This window comes from Desmodus rotundus, chromosome 4 (assembly GCF_022682495.2).
Source record: "Desmodus rotundus isolate HL8 chromosome 4, HLdesRot8A.1, whole genome shotgun sequence".
Taxonomy (NCBI): domain Eukaryota; kingdom Metazoa; phylum Chordata; class Mammalia; order Chiroptera; family Phyllostomidae; genus Desmodus; species Desmodus rotundus.
In genome coordinates, this window is record NC_071390.1 from 157,088,043 (window position 1) to 157,109,741 (window position 21,699).

General features: G+C 43.1%; 1 protein-coding gene across 11 annotated transcripts in view; it reads left to right on the forward strand.

Moving 5' to 3' along the window:
* Positions 1–21,448, forward strand: part of RBM47 (RNA binding motif protein 47) — a 144,526-nt gene extending 123,078 nt beyond the window's left edge. For 10 of the 11 annotated variants that reach the window (XM_053922679.2, XM_071221303.1, XM_053922678.2 and 7 more), the window contains 4 exons: positions 7,939–9,098; positions 9,929–10,135; positions 12,725–12,921; positions 18,672–21,448. In XM_053922679.2, the coding sequence (XP_053778654.1) occupies positions 7,939–9,098; positions 9,929–10,135; positions 12,725–12,921; positions 18,672–18,911 (1,804 nt within the window). In that variant the 3' untranslated portion in view covers positions 18,912–21,448. Of the gene's footprint in view, positions 1–7,938; positions 9,099–9,928; positions 10,136–12,724; positions 12,922–18,671 lie in introns of those variants that run through there. The other variant, XM_045182736.2, reaches the window with a different exon arrangement.
* Positions 21,449–21,699: the final 251 nt, after the last annotated feature.

Sequence of the window (21,699 nt, forward strand, 5' to 3'; positions counted from 1 at the left end):
AGAGCCAGATCAAGGCATTGAGCCCTTGCTGGGGCTGGAGAAACGTAAAACACCAGCTTCTCTGACCAGTTAACTTAGTACCTGCCATGTGCACGTATATAATCTGCTTATAGCTCCAAGACCTGATCAGGATGCTCAACAGTGAGAAATTTCTGTTGTCGAAGTCGGGGTGGGGCGCTTCCAGCATCTAGGGTGGAGGTCAGGCATGCTACAGAGCACAGGACAGCCCCCCACAACACAGAATATCACACCCACAGTGTCAGAGGGAACAAGATTGAGAAACCCTGTATTAAATGATACCTAAGGTCCATTTGCAGCTCAAATTCTGGGATATTATGAAATTAGGTGTATATGTGAAATAATTTTACAAATTACAAAACACTGTAAATTTAAGCTACTATTATAGGAGCCATTGCTGCTTCTCTTCTTCCATCTCCTTTCTGATATCTGTCTGCTGATCGTCCTTTCTGTTCCTTGCCTGATCCCTAAAGGTTTAGGTCAAAGGAGCTAAAATAAGGGGTGAAACTGGAAGTCCCTCCACCTGCTTGTTCAGAATTTGGGAAAACGTCAATCCAGTAGGCACCTATGTGCCGAATTTACGGGTTTTGTTATTTTCAGCATCACCCCATCAACCTGTTAAGAAAAAGTGTAAGTGTGTAACGCATATTTAAAGGGAACAAGATAACAGATTATTAACAGGTGTTGGTGTGCTGCCAAACAGCCGCACACAACGCCCTCCACGCCTTTCGGGTGGATGCCTTTATCCCTGGGAACCCACAGCAAAATGCCTCATTTTCAGGGATGTGTTGATAGAAATGCCTGGGAAAAGTGAGCCTCTTGGCTTTGCATCTGTTTATCAAACACGGTCACTCATTGAATGATATGCTTTGCCATAACGAAACCTGTATCAGCACCAACACACTGTAGGACCCCGCAGGAATGAACTCCTCTCACAGGAGCCGGGAGGGGACAGAAGGTAGGGCCCAGAAGGTCAGTATTCCACTGCCTCTTTATCCTCTCAGGGTTTCACCTAAAAAAGAGAGTCATGGAAGGGTTTCTATGTGTCCCAAGGGCCATGCCCTCAAAGAGAATAAGGTTGCCAGCTGAGATAGAGGAAAGAACCTGAACTTCCATCTTCAGGTTATCGTTTGGGCGCCCAGGTAAATTCCAAGTACTCTGCGTCCATTTGAGCAGAGCTCCTTTAACACTTTCAAGCCCTGAGGTAACAGGAATGTCCTACTGCCAGGGGCCTGCGGGCTGTTGGGAGTGCTCTCCCTGCTGTTTACTCTCGTGGGTGGTGGCAACTTGGCACAAGGCAGGGAGAACCAATGGCTCAGGGTGAGGCTGAATCTTGGAAACGTTTTGCAGGGCTGGTGTCTTCAATTCCGCAGCCCCAACTCAGTTTGTGGTGTTAAATGTACGTTAATCCTGAAACCATTCATCTGAAATGGGTGCTATTTCTAGAACCATCTTAGAGATGTTGAAAGGGAACCAAGGCAGCTTACCTTGTTTGACACAGGTAGCCAGTGGCAGTCATGATTTGAACCTGTATTTCTTTGACTCCAAAGTCTTTGCTGTTAACCAGCACAGTATGTATTCTATCACATCCATGCATTGTATATATCAGCTCATGCCTAAGAAGTAACTGTTAGGAAAGACAAAAATTTTGTGGTGTGAATAAGGGATATCAAAATAGAAATCTAATTGCAAGGAGGAGATAGAATTACCTCTTGGAGAAATACATGTTAAAACCTTCCATTGAATTAAATTCCAGCTAGTGCTGGAAGACACTGCTCCCCACTGAATATATCTTCAAACTGTAACATGTCCATTGGTTAGCAAATAAAACTCTCCCAAGAATTTCAGATTGCATATTAATCTCAAACACACACACACACACAGACACACACACACACACACCCTAGAGAAGTGAACCAAAGTTAACCAGTAGTTTCGACAGCTCTGGAGTAAATGCCTGTTTTGGAGTCTAGGTAATGACAGCTGTCAGAAATATTTCCCAGTACAATGGTATCCCTTGCCCTCTAAAACATCCTAGTTCAAGGTTAAAATCTTACTGAAAGGTACTCCGAACCAGTACTAAGAAAGGAATTCAAGTCCTTGATAACTTTTGCTTTAAGTCTGAGTTAACTTTGAAATTTTATTTTACCCTGATAAGCTCAAACTTGACCTCAGACAAACACAACAAAAAATTCTAGCTAAGTAGTTCAGAATAATAATATAGCTGGATTTATAACGATGTGTTTCTCTGTTTTATATGCCAAAATTATGACTGTGCATAAGTAATTTGTTTCAAATATACTGCCATGTTTGCTTAATGCTAGCAGCCTTTGGTGCACACTAGTGCATTGCGTGTGTGTGTGAGTGTGAGCGATTATGGCTGTGGATTAGGAGGGTCATGCCTCAGGGGATTTGGCATCCACAGGGATGAGTGACTCGACCTTTTGCATCCTATTCAGCAAGTCTCTTCAGGTTCCTTCTGGAAGAACCTTCGCAAACTGATATGGCCAAGGGTTAATGAGGAACAGGCTTACACTTGGATGCGCGAGCTACATCACCACTGGAGAAATCACACTGCCAGACACCTTACCTGCTGCAAGGAGAATCTGGGAGACTCTGGTACACCAGTCTGTACCAGAACTCACAGGGTGGGCTTCTCATACTCACTGGTTTAAAGATGACTAAAATAATTTCTTGCCTGTTTCCTGGTAAACAGAAGAATCCTACATAGGGTCAAGATTATTACATGTTCAAATATATGTATATATATATTTTGTTGTTCAAATTCTTATGGTGAAATTTCTTGAGCACTTGGTGCTAGGTTCTACCTGGGAGTTTTACATGGGTCATTTCATTGACTCCTCACCTTAGCCTTGTGATAAGAGTCACTCAGGGGCAGCCGGAACAGACTTAAGCCAGACTGTCAGGGTTCAGGTACCAGCTCTAATGCTCGTGAGCTGGAAACCTACCTAATCTCTCTCTGCCTCAGTTTCTGTATAAGGTAGACATCCTATAACCCATGCAGACATTGTGAGGATTGAAGTGAGTTAAATACATATAAAGAGCTTAGCATACCATCTGGCACATAATAGGCGTTCAATGAACATTAGTTATTTTTGTCACCATTTTAAAGATGAGAATACTGAGGCCTAAAGTAGTTGAATGGCTCTTTCCCAGGTTCACCACTAGTAAGCCGAAGAACCAAGATTGGGAACTAGGCCTCTCTGGCTCCAGAGACTGTGTGTTTATTTGGTGGGCTAGGCAGCCAAAATCATACTGTCCAATCCATTTAAAGATTGCCATGTGCTGAATGGGTGAAACTGGGTAATTACCTGCCATTTATTCAGGTATTTTAAATTATTAGTCACAGTCAAGGTTCAACTAATGAAGTCTGCCTATTATTCATTGTGTCTACACCTCTATCCCAAGAAGAATATATGAATGTGTATATATATATGTGTGTGTGTATGTGTATGTATGTGTATATATATAAATTTTCTATACATATATAACATGGAGATATATATATGTATATGCATATGTATATGTATATGTATGGCTGTGTTTCCCAACAGAACTTTATTCACAGAAACAAATGGCAGGTTATGTTTGGTCCATGGCCATAGGAGGCCAAGGCCTGGCATAAAGGATGTCTAATTGTAGTTACACATTCTATTATATCTCTAAAGAGAAAGGTCATGTTAGTTGTATATAGTTTCTTTTTTTAAGGCGTTAAGTAAATGATCTTTTACGTATCTAAGCCTCATTGCAGCCTGCCATATAATTTTTCAACTATGTTGTATTAGCTATTAGAGTTTGTAAACTATAAAATTAGCTATTAGAGTTTGTAAACTATAAAATTTTCTTCAATGTGTTAAACTAACTCAATGTACCATTTTTGTTTGGCTTCCAATGAAATTCTAATTTTATGGAATCTTGTTTTTGTCCATTTTGCATCTATGAGCCTTATCACTTTATTTTTAGTTGTTTTTTTTAATTGTGGAAAATTATACATAACAAAATTAACCATTTAACCATTTAATTTTCTAATCCCCACTCAGGGACATTTTTTTCATTGTTTTTAGAGAGGGGAGGGAGGGGGAGAGAGAGAGAAACATTGATGTGAGAAAGAAACATCAATTGGTTGCCTCCACACACATCCCAACCAGGGATTGAACCCCCAACCTCAAACCAACAACCCTTCAGGTTACAGAATGCTAAGAGTACAGTTCAGTGGCGTTAAGTACATTCGCATCGTTATTCTCATCATCTCTACCAAACTCAGTAAACACTAATTCCCCATGCTCTCTTTCCCCAACTCCTGGCAACCACCATTCTACCTTCTGTCTCTGTGAATTTGACTATTCTAGGTACTTCATATAAGTGGAATTATACAGTATCTGTACTTTTGCATCAGGCTGGTTTCACTGAGCATAATGTCTTCATGGTTCATCCATGTTGTAGCATATGTCAGAATTCCCTTCCTTTTTAAGGCTTGATAATGTCCCATTGTGTACACATACCACATTTTGCTTATCCATTCATGTGGCAATGGACATTGGGTTTGTTTCCACCTTTTGGCTATTGGAAATAAGAATGTTATGATCATTGGTGTACAAATATCTGTTGGAGTCCCAGTTTTCAGTTCTTTCGGGCCTATACCCTGCAGTGGAATTGGTAGATCCTATGTTAATTCTATGTTTCTGAGGAACAGCCGCGCTGTTGGCTGCAGCAGCTGGACCATTTTACATTCCCACCAGCAAAGCACAAGTGTTCCAATTTTTCCACATTCTTTCCAACACACATTTTGGGTGTTTTAAAAATAATAGCTGTGCTAATGGGTATGAAGTGATATCTCATCGTGATTCACACTTGTTTTTTATGTCAATATTTGTAGTTCATGTAATAGACAGTTTAGCACCACATTAGTTAACGTCGGGTGCAAATGAGATTTATATGTGTGTGTGTGTGTGTGTATGCATTTATTCCTCTCCTAGCTGTAAAATTATGCGAGGTGGGTTTTAAGAATGTGCAAACAATAAGATTAATAATATAAATAGCTAAATTTTTGGCATTGGGAATATAAAAGACTAAAAGAGTAAAACTATAGCCAAAATTAGATGAGCTTGAAAATGTGTTGAAATGTCCCATACAGGTACTAAAACTGAGATGACTGAACTTCCTAATGGCCAAAGAAAAGAGGGAAAGAAGGCCAGTGACATGATTCATTTATTTCAAGTGATGGAAGTTCAGGAAAAAAAGACTTTTCTTGGCTCATAGATATAAGAAATAAGCTGTAACTATTTTAAATGAGATGGTTATGTTACTAATACCAGAATATTTCATACGAAAAGCAAACAGAATTTTTGGTGAATCCAATGGGGTTGGAATGGGAATGACTCCCATAGTCTGACCATTAGAAGACTTTTCTGTGTGGTGTAAAATGACAGTTCCGGAGTACAATTGGGAAAACGAAAGGTCAACGCTCTGTATCTCAGCAGAGCGGTGGTTCTGTCTGTTCCTGTGTCCTCTAGTCAGTGGTTTAACAGTACAACACTTAAAATCTTGAACTGCCTCATATGTGTTTATATGTGTATTTAGCATTTTCTTCCCAGGACAAAGATTATAAACACATAAGTGTTCATACAAATAGTGGTCTTAATATATCCTATCTTCCATTTGAAAGGAGGAAAAGATCTTCATATTCAAATCTGATATTGAAATTTGTGTTTCATCTTGAAATTACAGGAACTAATGTATCATTTTCAAATGTATACTAAAAATCCTTCAGGATAACTGGATATGTTGTCAAAGCAGCTTTCAAGGATTTGAACAGCAAAGAAAATAAAGAACAGAAGCCATATCAAGCAGATGTTTTTAAAGAACTGACAAAATGTCAAAATTTATCTAAAATTGAGACAGTTGGCCTAAAGTTTCACCCAGAAGTTTGGGTAAAAGATAATAATGACATTTCCTGAGCATTTCCAATGTTCTGAGCAGAGTTCAAAGTGCTTTGTATATTTTAAGTCACTCCTCTAACCTTAATACCATCATCAACATTTCCGATTTGTAGATGAGGAAACGGAGGCACGGAGTAGCTAAGTATCTTTGCTGTGGGTCATACAACCAGGAAGCGTGCGTGCGAGCTGGGATTCGCCACACGCCCCCACTAACTACTCTGCATCTCAGGGTTACAGCGGATAACCAGAGGAGAATTGGCTTGGCCAACTGGCAAATAAACATCTCAGGTTTCTGTTGTGTCATTACAACTTGTTTTGTTTTGTTTTTTCTTTAGATGAATTCAATTGTCCTTAAAATTTCCTTTATATTCTTGTATATAATTCCTAGTGGTATATTTTTTAAAAATATGATGCTCCAGGTTCTAAATGATGAAACCTTAGCAGCCATTAATTTTTATGATTTTACAAGAGTTTTAAGATCATGGAGGAATGCTTATAAAATAAAATAAAGCAGCAGGATATAAATTTGTTAGAAGCCAACCAAGCTCTAACCACCCACCCCTAAAAACCTACTTTAAAAAAAGATGGGAAAGTTTAATTTGGGCTATCACTGAATAGCAGAATGAGGAATGATTTCTCATTTACTTTTATTAATTTTCCATAAAATTTACTTGAATACTTTTATAGTTCAAAACATAACTTCATTTTTCAAAAGGCCAATAAAGAGCTTTTTATTATAAAAGCACAGTATGCAGCTCCTAGCAATAATCTTATTGTATAATTTACAATCATTTCCACTGGAAAAGAAAGACTAAAAATAATCATTTCCACAGACCCCTGAGCTGCATGCATGAAGGTGGCACAGTTTAGACCTGTACTGTCACGTGCGATTCTAAATCAATTAATTAACTCAGGGTATCGGTCATGCTAGCCCCATTTCAAGAGCTCAGTAGCCGCCCGTGGGTGGTGACAGCTTTTCCATCCTCACAGCAAGTTCTGTGGCACAGCACTGATTTAGAAAAACACGGAATCCTGGGTTACACGAGTTGGAATCAAGTCCTGGTACTAGCTGATATTTGCTATGTGAAATGGGTAATTTGGCCTGCCTCTCCAAGCTTACTTCCCCACAGAGAAATTGGGACTAATGATAATATCACTTACCATGTAAGGCAATTAAGATCAAATAAGATAATGCATGTGACACTTCTCTGAAAACTATCGTGCGGTTTACCAGGTAGCTGCAGCTTCACAAGTCTCCCAGTTTGAACTTAATCTCTTTGCACACTGATTATAAATCCATGAATGATACGGACCAAGAATTTTGCTTGAATGTCACCATTAAAATCACAGTATGCTTGCTCTCTACCACAGCTCCTAGGCCCAAGTCCTTGGCAATGTGGATGTTACATTTCCGTCTTGTGAAAAGCTTCAGCCTACAGCTCTGTATCTATTTTGTATAACATCTCAAAGTTATTCTTAACAATGTAAATACATTGCTTTATTTCCAATCCTAAATGAAAAAGCCTGTCTTTAAAAAGAAAGCCAAGAGGCTTTGTCTACCAAAGAAATACATGGGGGTTAAATGCCATAACTAAAAAGAGTTGACAGTGCAGGAATTAAGTCAAAGATGTTGCCATTTGCTGCAGGAACATGACAATTACACTGACAATTACAGCAGGTTCTCTGTGCTTCAAAGCTGATAAAGCGGAAGTACTTGCTCATTCATTTTCAATTTTTTCCGAGTCACTTCCGGTTTTTCATGCAAAACCACTTGAGTAATTTAGACTATTTTAGAGCAGCTGCATTTCCAGAGCGGCCTCCATCTTATTTCTCATTTAACCTCCTGATGGATAAGCACGTCTTGTATGTCTTCAAAAAAGGGGGGGGGATGGGGTAGGGAGTCAAGTTCTGGCTCCACTCGGTGCAGATTCCACACTCATCCTCCCTCTGCCTCCCTTAGGTTTCCACCAGCCGTGGATGCCTTTGACATTATGACTGCAGAAGATTCCACCGCAGCCATGAGCAGCGACTCGGCCACTGCGTCCTCGGCCAAGGTGCCCGAGGGCGTGGCCGGCGCACCCAACGAGGCAGCGCTGCTGGCGCTGCTGGCGCGCACGGGCTACACCATGGTGCAGGAGAACGGGCAGCGCAAGTACGGTGGCCCACCGCCCGGCTGGGAGGGCCCGCACCCGCAGCGCGGCTGCGAGGTCTTCGTGGGCAAGATCCCGCGCGACGTATACGAGGATGAGCTGGTGCCCGTGTTCGAGACCGTGGGCCGTATCTACGAGCTGCGCCTCATGATGGACTTCGACGGCAAGAACCGGGGCTATGCCTTCGTCATGTACTGCCACAAGAACGAAGCCAAGCGCGCTGTGCGCGAGCTCAACAACTACGAGATCCGCCCGGGCCGACTGCTGGGCGTGTGCTGCAGTGTCGACAACTGCCGCCTCTTCATCGGAGGCATTCCCAAGATGAAGAAGCGCGAGGAGATCCTGGAGGAGATAGCCAAGGTCACCGAGGGCGTGCTGGACGTGATCGTCTATGCTAGTGCAGCAGACAAGATGAAAAACCGCGGCTTCGCCTTCGTGGAGTACGAGAGCCACCGTGCGGCGGCCATGGCGCGCCGCAAGCTAATGCCCGGCCGCATCCAGCTGTGGGGCCACCAGATCGCTGTGGATTGGGCCGAGCCTGAGATCGATGTGGACGAGGACGTGATGGAGACCGTGAAGATCCTTTATGTGCGGAACCTCATGATGGAGACCACAGAGGACACCATCAAGAAAATCTTTGGCCAGTTCAACCCAGGCTGCGTGGAGCGCGTCAAGAAGATCCGCGACTACGCCTTCGTGCACTTTGCCAGCCGGGAGGACGCCGTGCACGCCATGAAGAAACTCAATGGCACGGACCTGGAGGGCTCGTGCCTCGAGGTGACCCTGGCCAAGCCGGTGGACAAGGAGCAGTACTCCCGCTACCAGAAGGCGGCCAAGGGCGGCGGGGTGGCCGAGGGGGCTGCTGTGCAGCCACCCGGCTACGTGTACTCTTGCGACCCCTACACGCTGGCCTACTATAGCTACCCCTACAACGCACTCATCGGGCCCAACAGGGACTACTTCGTGAAAGGTTAGTGGGGGCAGTTCTCCTGGGCAGGCCCCCGAGAGCCGCATCTGCTAGCCGGGCTACGTCAGGGGCGTTGTGGCTGTAACTGAGTTGGTGGACCCGACCCCCTACCCACCTTCATTTGGGTGTCAGTTCTGGGTTCTGTTATTTGCTGGCACTTAAGGCATTCACTTCTATTGCATCTTTCCTACGCATGGAGTGAGTGGTAAAATCTTGGAGCATGCAAGCTCTTCTTGCATGCTGCCTCTCCAAGATCTACCCAATTAGGACCTGAAACCTGCTTGTGAAATTATATCTTCAGAATGTTGGGCAGTAGAGTGCATAATGTTATTGGTTTGCTTTTTTGTTTGTTTTTAAATCATTGGCTCGGGTACAGTAAAACAGTATTACACTGGGAAACTAAATACCAAGATTCAGGGTCCCGCTCACCGATTGACCAGCTCTTTTGAGTTTGTGAGTTGAGTCAGTCTCCTCACCCTCCCTAGGTCTGTTTTCTCATGCATAAAATGAGGAAGGTAAACCAGCAGTTCCCTTCGGGTTCTAACTTTTTTACAATCTATGACGTTTTTCTTTATTGAAGTTGCAGTTGCAATCCTAGGAACTCACCCTGCAAGGTGATGTCTTGTATCAGACAGCAGACATACATAGGGTGCAAATCAAGGCTGGAATAAAATGTTTGAAGTGTCTCTCCCAGTTCACTGAAAAGCAAGGTATAGCCCCCTGCAACCGTAGACTCCAGGCACACCCCTGAATGCCAAGAACCTTGAGTTAGGGTCTGTCTCCTGTACTGTCACTGTGGTTTGCTCATCATTTTTTTGTGTTGTTATTATAAGCAGGCAGCATAAGAGGCCGGGGTCGAGGTGCAGCTGGCAACAGAGCCCCAGGGCCCAGGGGTTCCTACCTCGGGGGATATTCTGCCGGCCGTGGTATATATAGCCGATATCATGAAGGGAAAGGAAAACAGCAAGAAAAAGGATATGAACTTGTACCGAATTTGGAAATCTCTACTGTCAATCCAGTTGCCATTAAACCTGGTACAGGTCAGTATAAACCAGAGCAAGAATGCCTCCATTCAGCCTAAACCCCAGCCCTCTCTTTAAAGTGACCCCAAGCCTATCTTCGGCTCTAGCACACGGGTTCGTCTTCTCGTAGGCAACCAGAGATTAGGCAAAGAATGTGGCCTCCTGGCTGTTCTTAATCTGGAACGTAAAAGGATGGTCTAGTTTTGACCATGTTCAAGTTGAACTTTCCAATAGTGTGTTTTTCAAACATGTGTCACCAGTTTCGAGGCTTTTTCCCCCAGTCTATGACTGAGTCAGGCCGAGTCAGGTGAGAGGGGGGCGTGGGAAATGAAAGAGTATGGGGCTCTTCTATATCTTCTATCAGCTAAAAACTGTCTGTTCCTTACTCAAGTCAATTTCTACTCCAGCCATCGGAAGCCAGAGGGTGCAGTTCACTGCCATTCTGAGAGTGTAGAAAGTTCTTTCTGGAGCAGATACCACCACTTGTCCCTTGTCGTGAACTGCACACACCAGAAACACCTAGGAACAGGGGAATAAGGCAGTGGTGGAAGTTTTTGCAGCTACTTATTGCCTGGATTCCAATTCCCAGCACTCATTTCCTCGTCTTTCTGGATCAATAAATAGATTGGTTTGGGGGGCGCTGGAGTGATTCAAACCAGGACCTGGAACTTTGCTTTTACCTCCAGGCCTCACAAACCAGTTTGCCAGTGTTGCTAGTGCCCACTGGTGAGACAGGTCTTTCTTCTGACTCTAACCTGCAGGGAACTTGATTTAACTCCACTGTGTGGGCATAGCACAAACTCTGTTAGCGCACACCACACAAAACCCAGTTGTGGGTCATCACAGTGGTCCTCCTCCAGACATCTTCCTGGTTTCACGGAGGTAGACTGGAGAGCTCTTTGAAAGAACCCTCACTTTGAAGTTCATGAGTTTCATCGGGCTGAGGAGTGTATGCTCCTTCTAGCTATCAGTCAAGGAATCTGCGCATTTGGGGCATGGGTCTGCATAGGCCACGTAGGGCTTAAAAGCATTTTCCCAGCAGAGCTTCCTTTTCAATTAATTCAGTGATATGACTTGGGTTTTTTTTTATTTGGGGGGAAAGGTTGTTTTTTTGTTGAGGGTTTTTGGGTTTTGTTGTTGTTTTGTTTTTTCTGCTTGTGAAAAATTTCTGCAAGTGAGAGAGACTGGATTTCCTCATAAATGCCACTGACATTAGAAGCACTGTAAAACTGACCCCATATCTCTCTAATTCCATAAAACAGAGCCTGGAAACAGGAGTTGTCACTTACACTTGTTGGAAAAGGGACTCCTGTTGGCAAGTTGCAGTAGCTTAAGATTTAACTAGGGGAAAGAACTCTTAAACCATCTTCAACTGCGCAGTTGTGTCCTGGGGCCCAAGGTAGAAATTCCTGGGGCTGACAACCAGAACAGTCCAGAGTTACTTAGCACAAGCCCAGTGTAGCTAAAACTCATAACTTTCTCTAGGCCCCTTCCCCTCTGCCTCTATTTCTGTTTGATCCAGAAAATTAGAACGTTTTCTTTCAGGAGAACCACCAGCACAGTGGTGACGTGTCTAGGTGCAAGGCCTCGTGGTAGGAAAGGCAGATTAAAGATTTGGTTATAGTTTTTGGTAGGTTTTTTTGAACGGCCACGCCATTGTTTATCCTACAGTCAAATTTGTCTCTTTACTTTACATGAAGTCAGCTTTTATTAGCATAAATATACCTCCAGTTGGAGAATATCCAGAAATGAAAGGGCACTTTGTGTATGCACTTCCTATTCTTGCTTTTCCTCTCCACACACACCACACATGCCACACCACACATACAGACTCCCCCAAATCAGGGCTAGTATTGTTTTCTCTTTACCTTTCTTTATCCTACACTGATGTTCAGTAACTCCTCTCTGTCTGAATCTCTGGTTGAAGTGAGTCCTTCAGACCTCATTCACAGGAACAGCTCTTTGAATTGGCAGGTCCATCAACAAACCAGTCACTACTGCTTTACTGTTATGAGTGGACACTGGAAAATTAGGGAATCTTTCCCTTTTTATTGTGTAGTTTTCTTGAATTGGTAATATTGAAGTCTGAAACACAGGGTGGGGAAGATATATGCAGATCTCTGAGTTCTCAGAATGAAACCTTCAACAGCACCTGCTTCTCAAAATTTGGTGAAAGTGAAAAGGGCAGCAGGTCTGGTGATGAGAGGGGTGAGTGAGAAGGAAGGTTTGCTCTCACAGCGGCTGGGCCTCAAGCCTCTGATCTCACTTCTCATTCTGAACCTGTTTTCTCAGTTAGAAGGCCCTTTCTCGCTCTGGAGGCCATCAAGAGTAAGGTTCAAAAGATTTTCCTGTAGAAGCCATAGGAAATGGTGCAGAAACCTGACTCTAGACTTTCCTTCCATGATGATCTATTGGGAGCCTCCATTCCATGCCCACGTGGTTCCTTGTGAAAGACAAGCAGAGGGAGTACCTGCCACCTCCCCTCTCTTCCTTACCTGCACTGGGAAAGCACAAGTTAGCAGGGAATAGCCCATGCCTCCCAAACTGGATTTTTTTTAAATATTGAGAGAGTGATGGACCTGTTTTTCCCTCTCACTTGTCTTGCAGTGGCCATCCCTGCCATTGGGGCCCAGTACTCCATGTTTCAGGCAGCCCCCGCTCCTAAAATGATCGAAGATGGCAAAATCCACGCAATGGAGCACATGATCAGCCCCATAGCGGTGCAGCCAGACCCAGCCAGCGCTGCCGCCGCCGCCGCCGCTGCTGCCGTCATTCCTGCGGTGTCAACGCCGCCGCCTTTCCAGGTAGAGTTCCTGCTACAGTCATTGCCATTTGTGAGTGAGGCCTCCCTTTTCATGGGTTCATTTACTGTGCAGCAGCAGAATTCATTGTGTGCCCAGCTTTCTGTTGGAACTATGGAATCAGGTGCCAAAAAATTTTAATACACCTCATGACAGGACAAAAAATTTTAAATAATAATTGTACTACCCTAGTATTATCACTGTATTAAAGATGGGAAGCAATATGCAAAAGCGACATGTGTGATTTCTCAGCGTCATAATGTACTTACTTTTTTTTATGACCCTGGGTAATTTTTAACTCATGTTCTTATTGTTAAGGTGCTAACAACTGAAGTCCAGGGGAGAGTTCTCATTTTCCCACTCCAGGCTGCAGTTCAGTGAAGATTTGTTCTAAAAAAAATCTCTCTCTCTTTCTCTCATGCATTATCTCTCTGAATGTATACATGCGTATATATTCATACATATATAAACATGTATGTACATGTGCATGGAGAAAGAAATAGCTGTAGAGATATGTGAAATTTTATAAAATCTGCTCTTAATCATCTCTCCCAGTCCAGTCTCGCCATTCCAGCCTCCTCCTCCACTTTTGCTCATAGTGTTCTCTCACCTGTGGCTTCCTCCTCCTCATCTCTTCTGTGGAATCTTGCCCATCCACCTAGCCTTGGAAATCATCTCTGCACTTCTCATTATCTACATTATTACTTGGCATATGACTGCCAATATGTTCTATCTTCCCAATTAAAATGAAGCTCCTCCAGCCCTGGTCGGTGTGGCTCAGTTGGTTGGTCAGTATTCCACAAACAGAAAGGTCTCCAGTTCGATTCCCAGTCAGGGCACATGCCTGGGTTGCAGATTCAGTCCCCAGTCAGGGCACGTGCGAGAGACACCCAGTCGATGTTTCTCTCCCACATCGATGTTTTCCTCTCTCCCTCCCTCCCTCCCTTCCCCTCTCTCTAAAAATAGATAAATAAATAAAATCTTTAAAAAGTAAATAAAATAAAATGAAGCTCTTCCAGACTAAGAGCTATACCTTATATCTCTTTGTATCTTCAGTGCATAGCTGTTCTTTGTGAGGCAGTGAATCTCAAATACCCAGTCAGTCAACAGGCACAAACCCCAGGCCTGGGTCCCTTATCTACCTGGGTAAGAATGATACGAGGAACAGAGATTCTTAGACTCAGAAGATCACAGTTCACAGAACTGAGCTGGGCCTCTAGAACCCACATTTGGTACAAGCTCCTTGGTGATGCTGACACAGTGAACCACCACAGTGGATGCTGTCTACTTGCCTTTGCCCACTGGAGCACCAGCCTCACCTGCATTATGCAGAAAGGTTGAAGTTTTTTCTTCTGCCAATATGTCATCAAGTAACTCGGGACTTCCCACAGCCAGAGAAGGAATAGGCTGTGATTGATTCACACTGTGGAATGACAGCTGAGTGTCATTACTTCTTGTGGGCTGTAAATATCTATAGTAACCTGCAATTCCTTGGTGGAATTCTGGTTATAATTTCTAATTCCTCTTTACTGAGGAATTTGTGAATTTTTGTCTTTGGCATGGAGCACCAGTTCTAGTCAGGCCCAAATTCCAGGCCTCGCAATCATGTCCGAACAGCAGCCTGCTGCTGTGTTTTGTCCGTCTGCACTGGCTATCGCCTTCAGGGTCTTTATTCGAAGTCTTTGCTTAAGAGTTTGCTCAAAGTGACTTCTGGCCAAGATGGAGGCGTAGGTAGACACACGGTGCCTCCTCGCACAACCAAAAGGACAATTTAAAAATAAAAAACAACCAGAACTGATGGAAAATTGAACAGTATAGAAGTCTGACAACCAAGGAGATAAAGAAGACACATTCATCCAGACTGGTAGGAGGGGCGGAGACACACGGCTGGGCAGAGAGGACTTGTGGCAAGGTGGTGGCTGGCAGAGCAGGCAGTCCCACATTCGCGCATAGATAAACCAGGAGGAACGGCGGAGGAGCAAAACAGACCACACAACCCAGGGCTTCGGCTTGGGGAAATAAAGCCTCAAACCACTGATTGAAAACCCCTGTGGGGGTTGAGGAGGCAGCAGGAGGAACTCCCAGCCTCACAGGAGAGTTGGTTGGAGAGACCCACAGGGGCCTAGAGCATGCACAAGCCCACTCACTCAGGAATCAGCACCAGAGGGGCCCAGTTTGCTTCTGGGTAGCAGTCGAAGTGACTGAAAGCTGGCAGAGAGGGGAGCAAGCGGCATGGTACCCTCTCGGACCCCTCCCCCACATACAGCTCACAGTGCATCTTTGTGGGTTGTCTCGCCCTGGTGACCACCTAAGGCTCCATCACTCTATGTAACAGGTGTGCCAAGACCAAAAAAAAAAAAAAAAGGCCCAAATGAAAGAATGTATCAAAGCTCCAGAAAACATACAACTAAGCGATGAAGAGATAGCCAACCTATGAGATGCACAGTTCTAAATACTGGTAATCAGGATGCTCACAGAATTGGTTGAATTTGGTCACAAATTAGATGAAAAAATGAAGGCTATGCTAAGAGAAACAAAGGAAAATGTACGGGGAACTAATAGTGATGGGAAGGAAACCGGGACTCAAATCAATGGCATGGACCAGAAGGAAGAAAGAAACATCCAACCAGAAAAGAATGAATAAACAAGAATTCAAAAAAGTGAGGAGAGGCTTAGGAACCTCCAGGACATCTTGAAACGTTCCAACATCCAAATTACAGGGGTACCAGAAGGAGAAGAGAAAGAACAAGAAATTGAAATTTTATTTGAAAAAATAATGGAGAACTTCCCTAATCTGGCAAAGGAAATAGACTTCCAGGAAGTCCAGGAAGCTCAGAGAGTCCCAAAGAAGTTGGACCCAAGGAAGCACACACCAAGGCACATCTTAATTACATTACCCAAGATGAAAGATAAGAAGAGAATCTTAGAAGCAGCGAGAGAAAAGGACACAGTTACCTACAAAGGAGTTCCCATAAGACTGTCAGCTGATTTCTCAGAAGAGACCTTACAGTCAAGAAGGGGCTGGAAAGAGGTATTCCAAGTCATGAAAGGCAAGGACCCACAACCAAGATTGCTCTATCCAGCAAAACTTTCATTTAGAATGGAAGGGCAGACAAAGTGCTTCTCAGATAAGGTCAAGTTAAAGGAGTTCATCATCACCAAGCCCTTATTATATGAAATGTTAAAGGGACTTATCTAAGAAAAAGAAGATAAAAAATATGAACAGTAAAATGACAGCAAACTCACAGTTATTAACAACCACACCTAATAAAAACAAAAGCAAACTAAGCAAACAACTAGAACAGGAACAGAACCACAGAAATGGAGATCACATGGAGGGTTGTCAATAGGGGAGTGGGAGGGGGAGAAAGGGGGGAAAGGTACAGAGAATAAGTAGCATAAATGGTAGGTAGAAAATAGGGAGAGGGTAAGGATAGTATAAGAAATGTAGAAGCCAAAGAACTTATATGTATGACTGACCCATGGATGTGAACTAAAGGGGGGGAATGTGGGTGGGAGGATGTGTGCAGGACAGAAGGGAGTAAAGCGGGGGAAATGGGACAATTGTAATAGCATAATCAATAAAATATATTTTTAAAAATTAGGCAATCACTTTAAAAAGCTATTAAATTCTGGCTCAAACATCCAAAAAAAATTGCTCAATGTACAATCATCAGTTGATTCTTTGGAGAATTTTCCCTCCTTCGATATATTCTGCAGAATGCCTGGTGCTACTTTTTAACCTGGGAATGGTTTCTGAGAGTGGGTTTGGCCTTGGTACTGTCCCTCAAATCTGCCTGCTCTGAGGTCTCTGTGGTCTCTGACCTGGTTCCCTGCCGTGTTCGATACTCCACCCCCTCGGTACTCTATGCCAAACTACAGCAGAGGAGGACGCATTTTAAGCACTACTGCTTGGTGAATGGAACACATTTCAGAGGAAACAGGTTCTCAACTTCCTATGGGATACCTTCAGTCACCCTCTGTCTTCCAGGTGCCCAGGGATGTTCCTGTGTAGCCATTTTATATCCAAAATTTCATGTAGCCTTAATAAGTAATACAGAAACTGCTTGCCAGTGTAGACAGTGTTTCTCCTTGAGAGGAGAGAAAACCGAGGTCCATTCCCTCCCCACCCCCATCTCACACCGGAGCCCAGGGGTTGGGCTGGACTGCATGCAGCACACAGAAAGGGTCCTCTCTGGTGTCACCTCCCTGCGATTACCTCGCCTTGTGCACTTGCCACTAAATATATGTCCACACGTGTAGAAAAGATCGCTCTTGTCTTGCTGGGAGCTACAGTCTTCCCAGTCCAAAGTTCCTCTCCCTGGTTGTAAAATGAGATACCCATCATTACAGGTTGTAGAAGGCAAGATAATGTAGGCTTCTGAAAGTGCAGGCTCCAGAGTCACAATGCCCTGCTTGAAAGCTGTTTCACCTTGCGCATCCGAACCTCTCCATGAAATCGTAGTGCCAGCTTCATTAGTGGTTGGAGTGACTCAATAATGTCATACAAACGAGGCGCTTAGAATAGTGTCTGGCAGACCATAATCTTTCAGTTATTATTATTAGTGTAATTATTATTTTGGTTACAGTTGAAAAAAATGACTCTTAGGTTATGAAGTTCCTTTGAACATAATTTTGTGACTCTGATCTGAATCTGCAGATTCTGTGGAGGAATGATAACTTACTCTTTTATAAAAATCCAGGAGGAGATAATTTTTAAAATCTAATTCTCCATTTCATAGATCCCAAATTATTTATTCGATGCTGCATTAAGACACCGAGACCACAGCAGCATTTGCACCAGATATGTTGTTAAATGTATGTCTTCACCAAAAATCCCCTTCTCCGTTGCATACACTTAGGGAAACACTGAACCACAGTGCCCCCTCTCTGCTCCTATGCGCTCTGAAAACATAGCATGTTACAGTTTCAAGTAGCGATGAGGAAGTAGCAGGGACGTTTGCAGTCAGTGTGGTGTTGACCGAGAGGCAGCTCCGGTTAGCTTGTTCTTCCCCTTCCTCCTCCCATGAAAACTCCTCCTCCTCCCACTGAAATACCCCCACTTCTGAGACGCCGCCTCCGACTTCCCAGGTTTCTTGGTTCCTTCTGACAGTGCCTGGCAACGACTGGTGTGTACAGTGGCGTTATGTCCTAGGTGGGAGATGGCCGAAGCCATTACATTTGTGGAAAATTGGAAGGGTCACAATGTTTTTAGGAACAGCTTGAGAAGCCGCCCCTTTGGAGATCTATAAACTTCGTTCCATACAGTTGTCAGCCTGTTCTCCTCTTCATTTTTGAAATAGCACGTTCCTCCGGTTAAGTGTGAGTTGAGGCCGCTGGCATGCACGTTAGGTCCCTGTGTTAGGAAAACGTCTTAATTCCAGTGAGACCAACTAAGTAAAGGATAGATTCTTTAGTCCCTTCTCTAGCTCCCTCCGGGGCATATGCCGATTGAGTGAATGGTGGTAGAAGATTCAACTTTCCTTTAGCATTTAGTTGTCTGACTTTCACCTGTTGAAATTGAATGAGCCTGGAGGATGCAACTCCACCTTACCGTAGTGGCTCTTTCCGCATGCCCTTTAAACGAATGATTGTTCTTTGCTTACCCTCCGACCTCCCTGCTGGAGAGTGCAGGCCTTCGTTTGTACTTCTGGGAGTTGAAGGAACCCACGAAAGCAGTGAATGAATGAATGGAGGACGAGTGGGGAAAGGCACTGTGATCAGTAGGCATCGCTTTTCTCTCTCCTCCTCAGGGTCGCCCGATAACTCCCGTCTACACCGTGGCTCCAAATGTGCAAAGAATCCCCACTGCCGGGATCTACGGGGCCAGTTACGTTCCATTTGCTGCTCCGGCCACCGCCACGATCGCCACACTACAGAAGAACGCGGCCGCGGCCGCCGCCGTCTACGGTGGGTACGCGGGCTACATACCTCAGGCCTTCCCCGCCGCTGCCATCCAGGTTCCCATTCACGACGTCTACCAGACTTACTGATGGTGGGGGCGCCGCAGAGACCCACCGGGAGACGACCACTGAAGGAACATTTGCTATTTATGAAGAAGGAACGTGGTGGCTCAGCGCACACACGAACCTGAGAGTGAAGAATGTAATCGAATATCATCCTGAAATATTTTGTATACATGAAGTTTTCACTAGTTTTTTAAGACTGTTTTCAAGGTAGCAGGCCTGTGTTCATACATTTCCAAGAGACTTGCATCGCTTCGTGCCTTAATACCATCTGTTAAACGTTTGTATGCTGTAGTACGTTTGTATAGAGGTTTTTGGTTTTGTATTTTTTAAGGATATATTTTCAGTATGAAGGTTATTTTCTTAACGTCTGCACTCCAGAGATTTCTATTTTGTAGTACCTTCAATAATATATCAACTATATATTAAAAAGCACACTTGAGCAGCTAGGGAAGTATTTTGAAAAATATAGTCAATATTTAAAGATACAAACAATAGTGCTTTAAAATACTACAGAAAATGTTATTTTAAAAATTATACTGGAAAGTGCAATTTTAAAATGAGTAAAACCTCTATTTTTGCTGGCATTAAGGGTTGACGGTGTTATCGTGTTATCCGTGATGGTTCTATTTTTTTTTTTTAATTTAAGAAATTAAACACTCAGTCTCTCCTTAAGCCAACATGGAAAAGACTTGTCACACTTCTGAGTCCACACACTGGAAAGCTCTCACCTGCCACCGTTACCTTGGGCCCTTGCTCATTCTCTATATGACTTTGCTCTTAAACTTGATGTTCCCTCCGCACCCCCCTCCTCGCCCCTTCTGTCCCCACCCCCACCTCCCTGTGTGGCAAGTCTAGAGCAAAAGTAATTTCTCTGGTAGAGAAAACATTGATGGCTTTTGTACTTCTTCCTGAGATTTTGTTGGGATTTTTTGTTTTGGTTGGGGGCGTATTTTCAATAGAACTGATGTGTAAGCACAAGACTTCAATAGTTTTCATAAGGCATCTTTGCATAGCTATTTAATTGTCCAATATAAAACTTCAGTTCCACTTCTACTGCTTTATTTTATTTGTTTTTGAAGTATGAGTTTGTAGAGACGATGAATGTTATTGTAGCAAGGCCCCCCAGAGACTTGTTGCAGAAAGCTAATGCTTCTAGTTGCCTTATCATGTTTCTTGCAAAATGTGGTGTGGAAAATGCTATGTTTAGGGAACAGGGCTTTCCTCCGTCGCTGTGCACGTGACAGGCGAACTGAGTCGGGGCCAGGCACAACCAGGAGGAGGAGGAGAGGCCTGCAGGAGTTTCGAGTTTGTAAATATCTCCTAATGCTCTTAGTTTTTTCATGTTGCAGAAGTTCGTGATATATAGTTTAATGCAAAATGAAACCACTTTATTTCAATGTTATGAAAAGTTTTGTTTTATTAGGAAGTAAATATATTGTTGCAGTGTTTTGCGCCTGTTTAAAGGCTTTTGCTTAGCAGCGTGAATGTAAAATATTGAGATTGTCATCCACTTTGTGAAATACATCAACTCGGAAGTTTTTTAAAGGCTTGAGCAAGGAAGTAAGGTGTGCAATAGCAGGAAGCACGGTTGTGTTTTTATGTCATATTATCAATCCATAAAATCTCTCCACTCACTACATTTTTGCCGATGGCTGAATTCTTAGTTGTGGCTTAATAATAGGATCATGCCTCTAGCAGATATTTTAGTTTTCTTTTTTAAATTCTAAATGAAGAGATTCCCAAATGCTTCCCCCCCAACTGAGGGTGGGATGAAATTTTTATATATAAGCAATATTTATTTGTTGTGTAAACTTATTGAGTGCCTGCAAAGACCTTTAAACATTCCTAACATTGCTTTCCATCATTCTTAAATGACATCTTGTAATTGTGCGATGTTCCTGAGGATGTCCCCAGCAAGCTGCATCCAGCCTCGAATCTGTTGGAATGAATAATCCAACAAAATGCAATTGGGATCAGGTCCTCATCCCTTGACTTTGTGTGAAAGAAGTGGCCTCCTTCCAGTGTAGGACTGTCACAGTGTCACTGGGTGAGACTCTGACCCAGTGGTCTTACTGTATTTTACATGTGCCTGTAAATTATTTCGGGGGGGAGGGACAAATAAAGAAAAGAAAAAATATTTTTTTTCTTTTCTTTTTACCCCCCCAATAATAATTATTTTTTTCTTTTCTTTTTTTTGGAGGGGGGGAGTAAAAAGAAAAGAAAAAACATCTAGCGTGACAAATACCAAACTACCTTGAACACAAATGTTGGTAACCATGAGGTATCGGCAAGCCTTTTATTTGTTTCTATTTCAAGCCCATTTTGCATACACTACTGAGGGAAGTTTATAACTTGAAATGTGAACTTTTTTTTAGGGTTAAGAACAAACTATATAAATGTTTAAAAAAAACTTTTAAGAGTTCTGTTTTCCAACATGCTAGTGGTGGTTCAGTTGTCTTTAGTTGCTTTGTATTTGAAAAGCTTTTAAATTTATTTAGATCTTGCTCCATTTACAACACATCCTTAGGTTGTATGTAGTAAATAAAGTTTTCTTTAAAGCAGTTTCAAGACCTTATTTGAAATTGTGTTTTCTTTATACTGATTTTTTTTTTCTAACAAAATTAGAAAAACCCTTAACAGCATAGAAGAAATGAACTAATTCAGTATTTTCAGCTGGAGACACCAGCAAGTTGCTATCGTGGTTTTTGGTTTGCAATTACTACTGAAGGTGGTACCTAGTAAAAATGGTGAATCATTACTATATCAAACCTGAGCTCAGGTGGTCGGAAGTTCAACACTCAAATACTCCTCA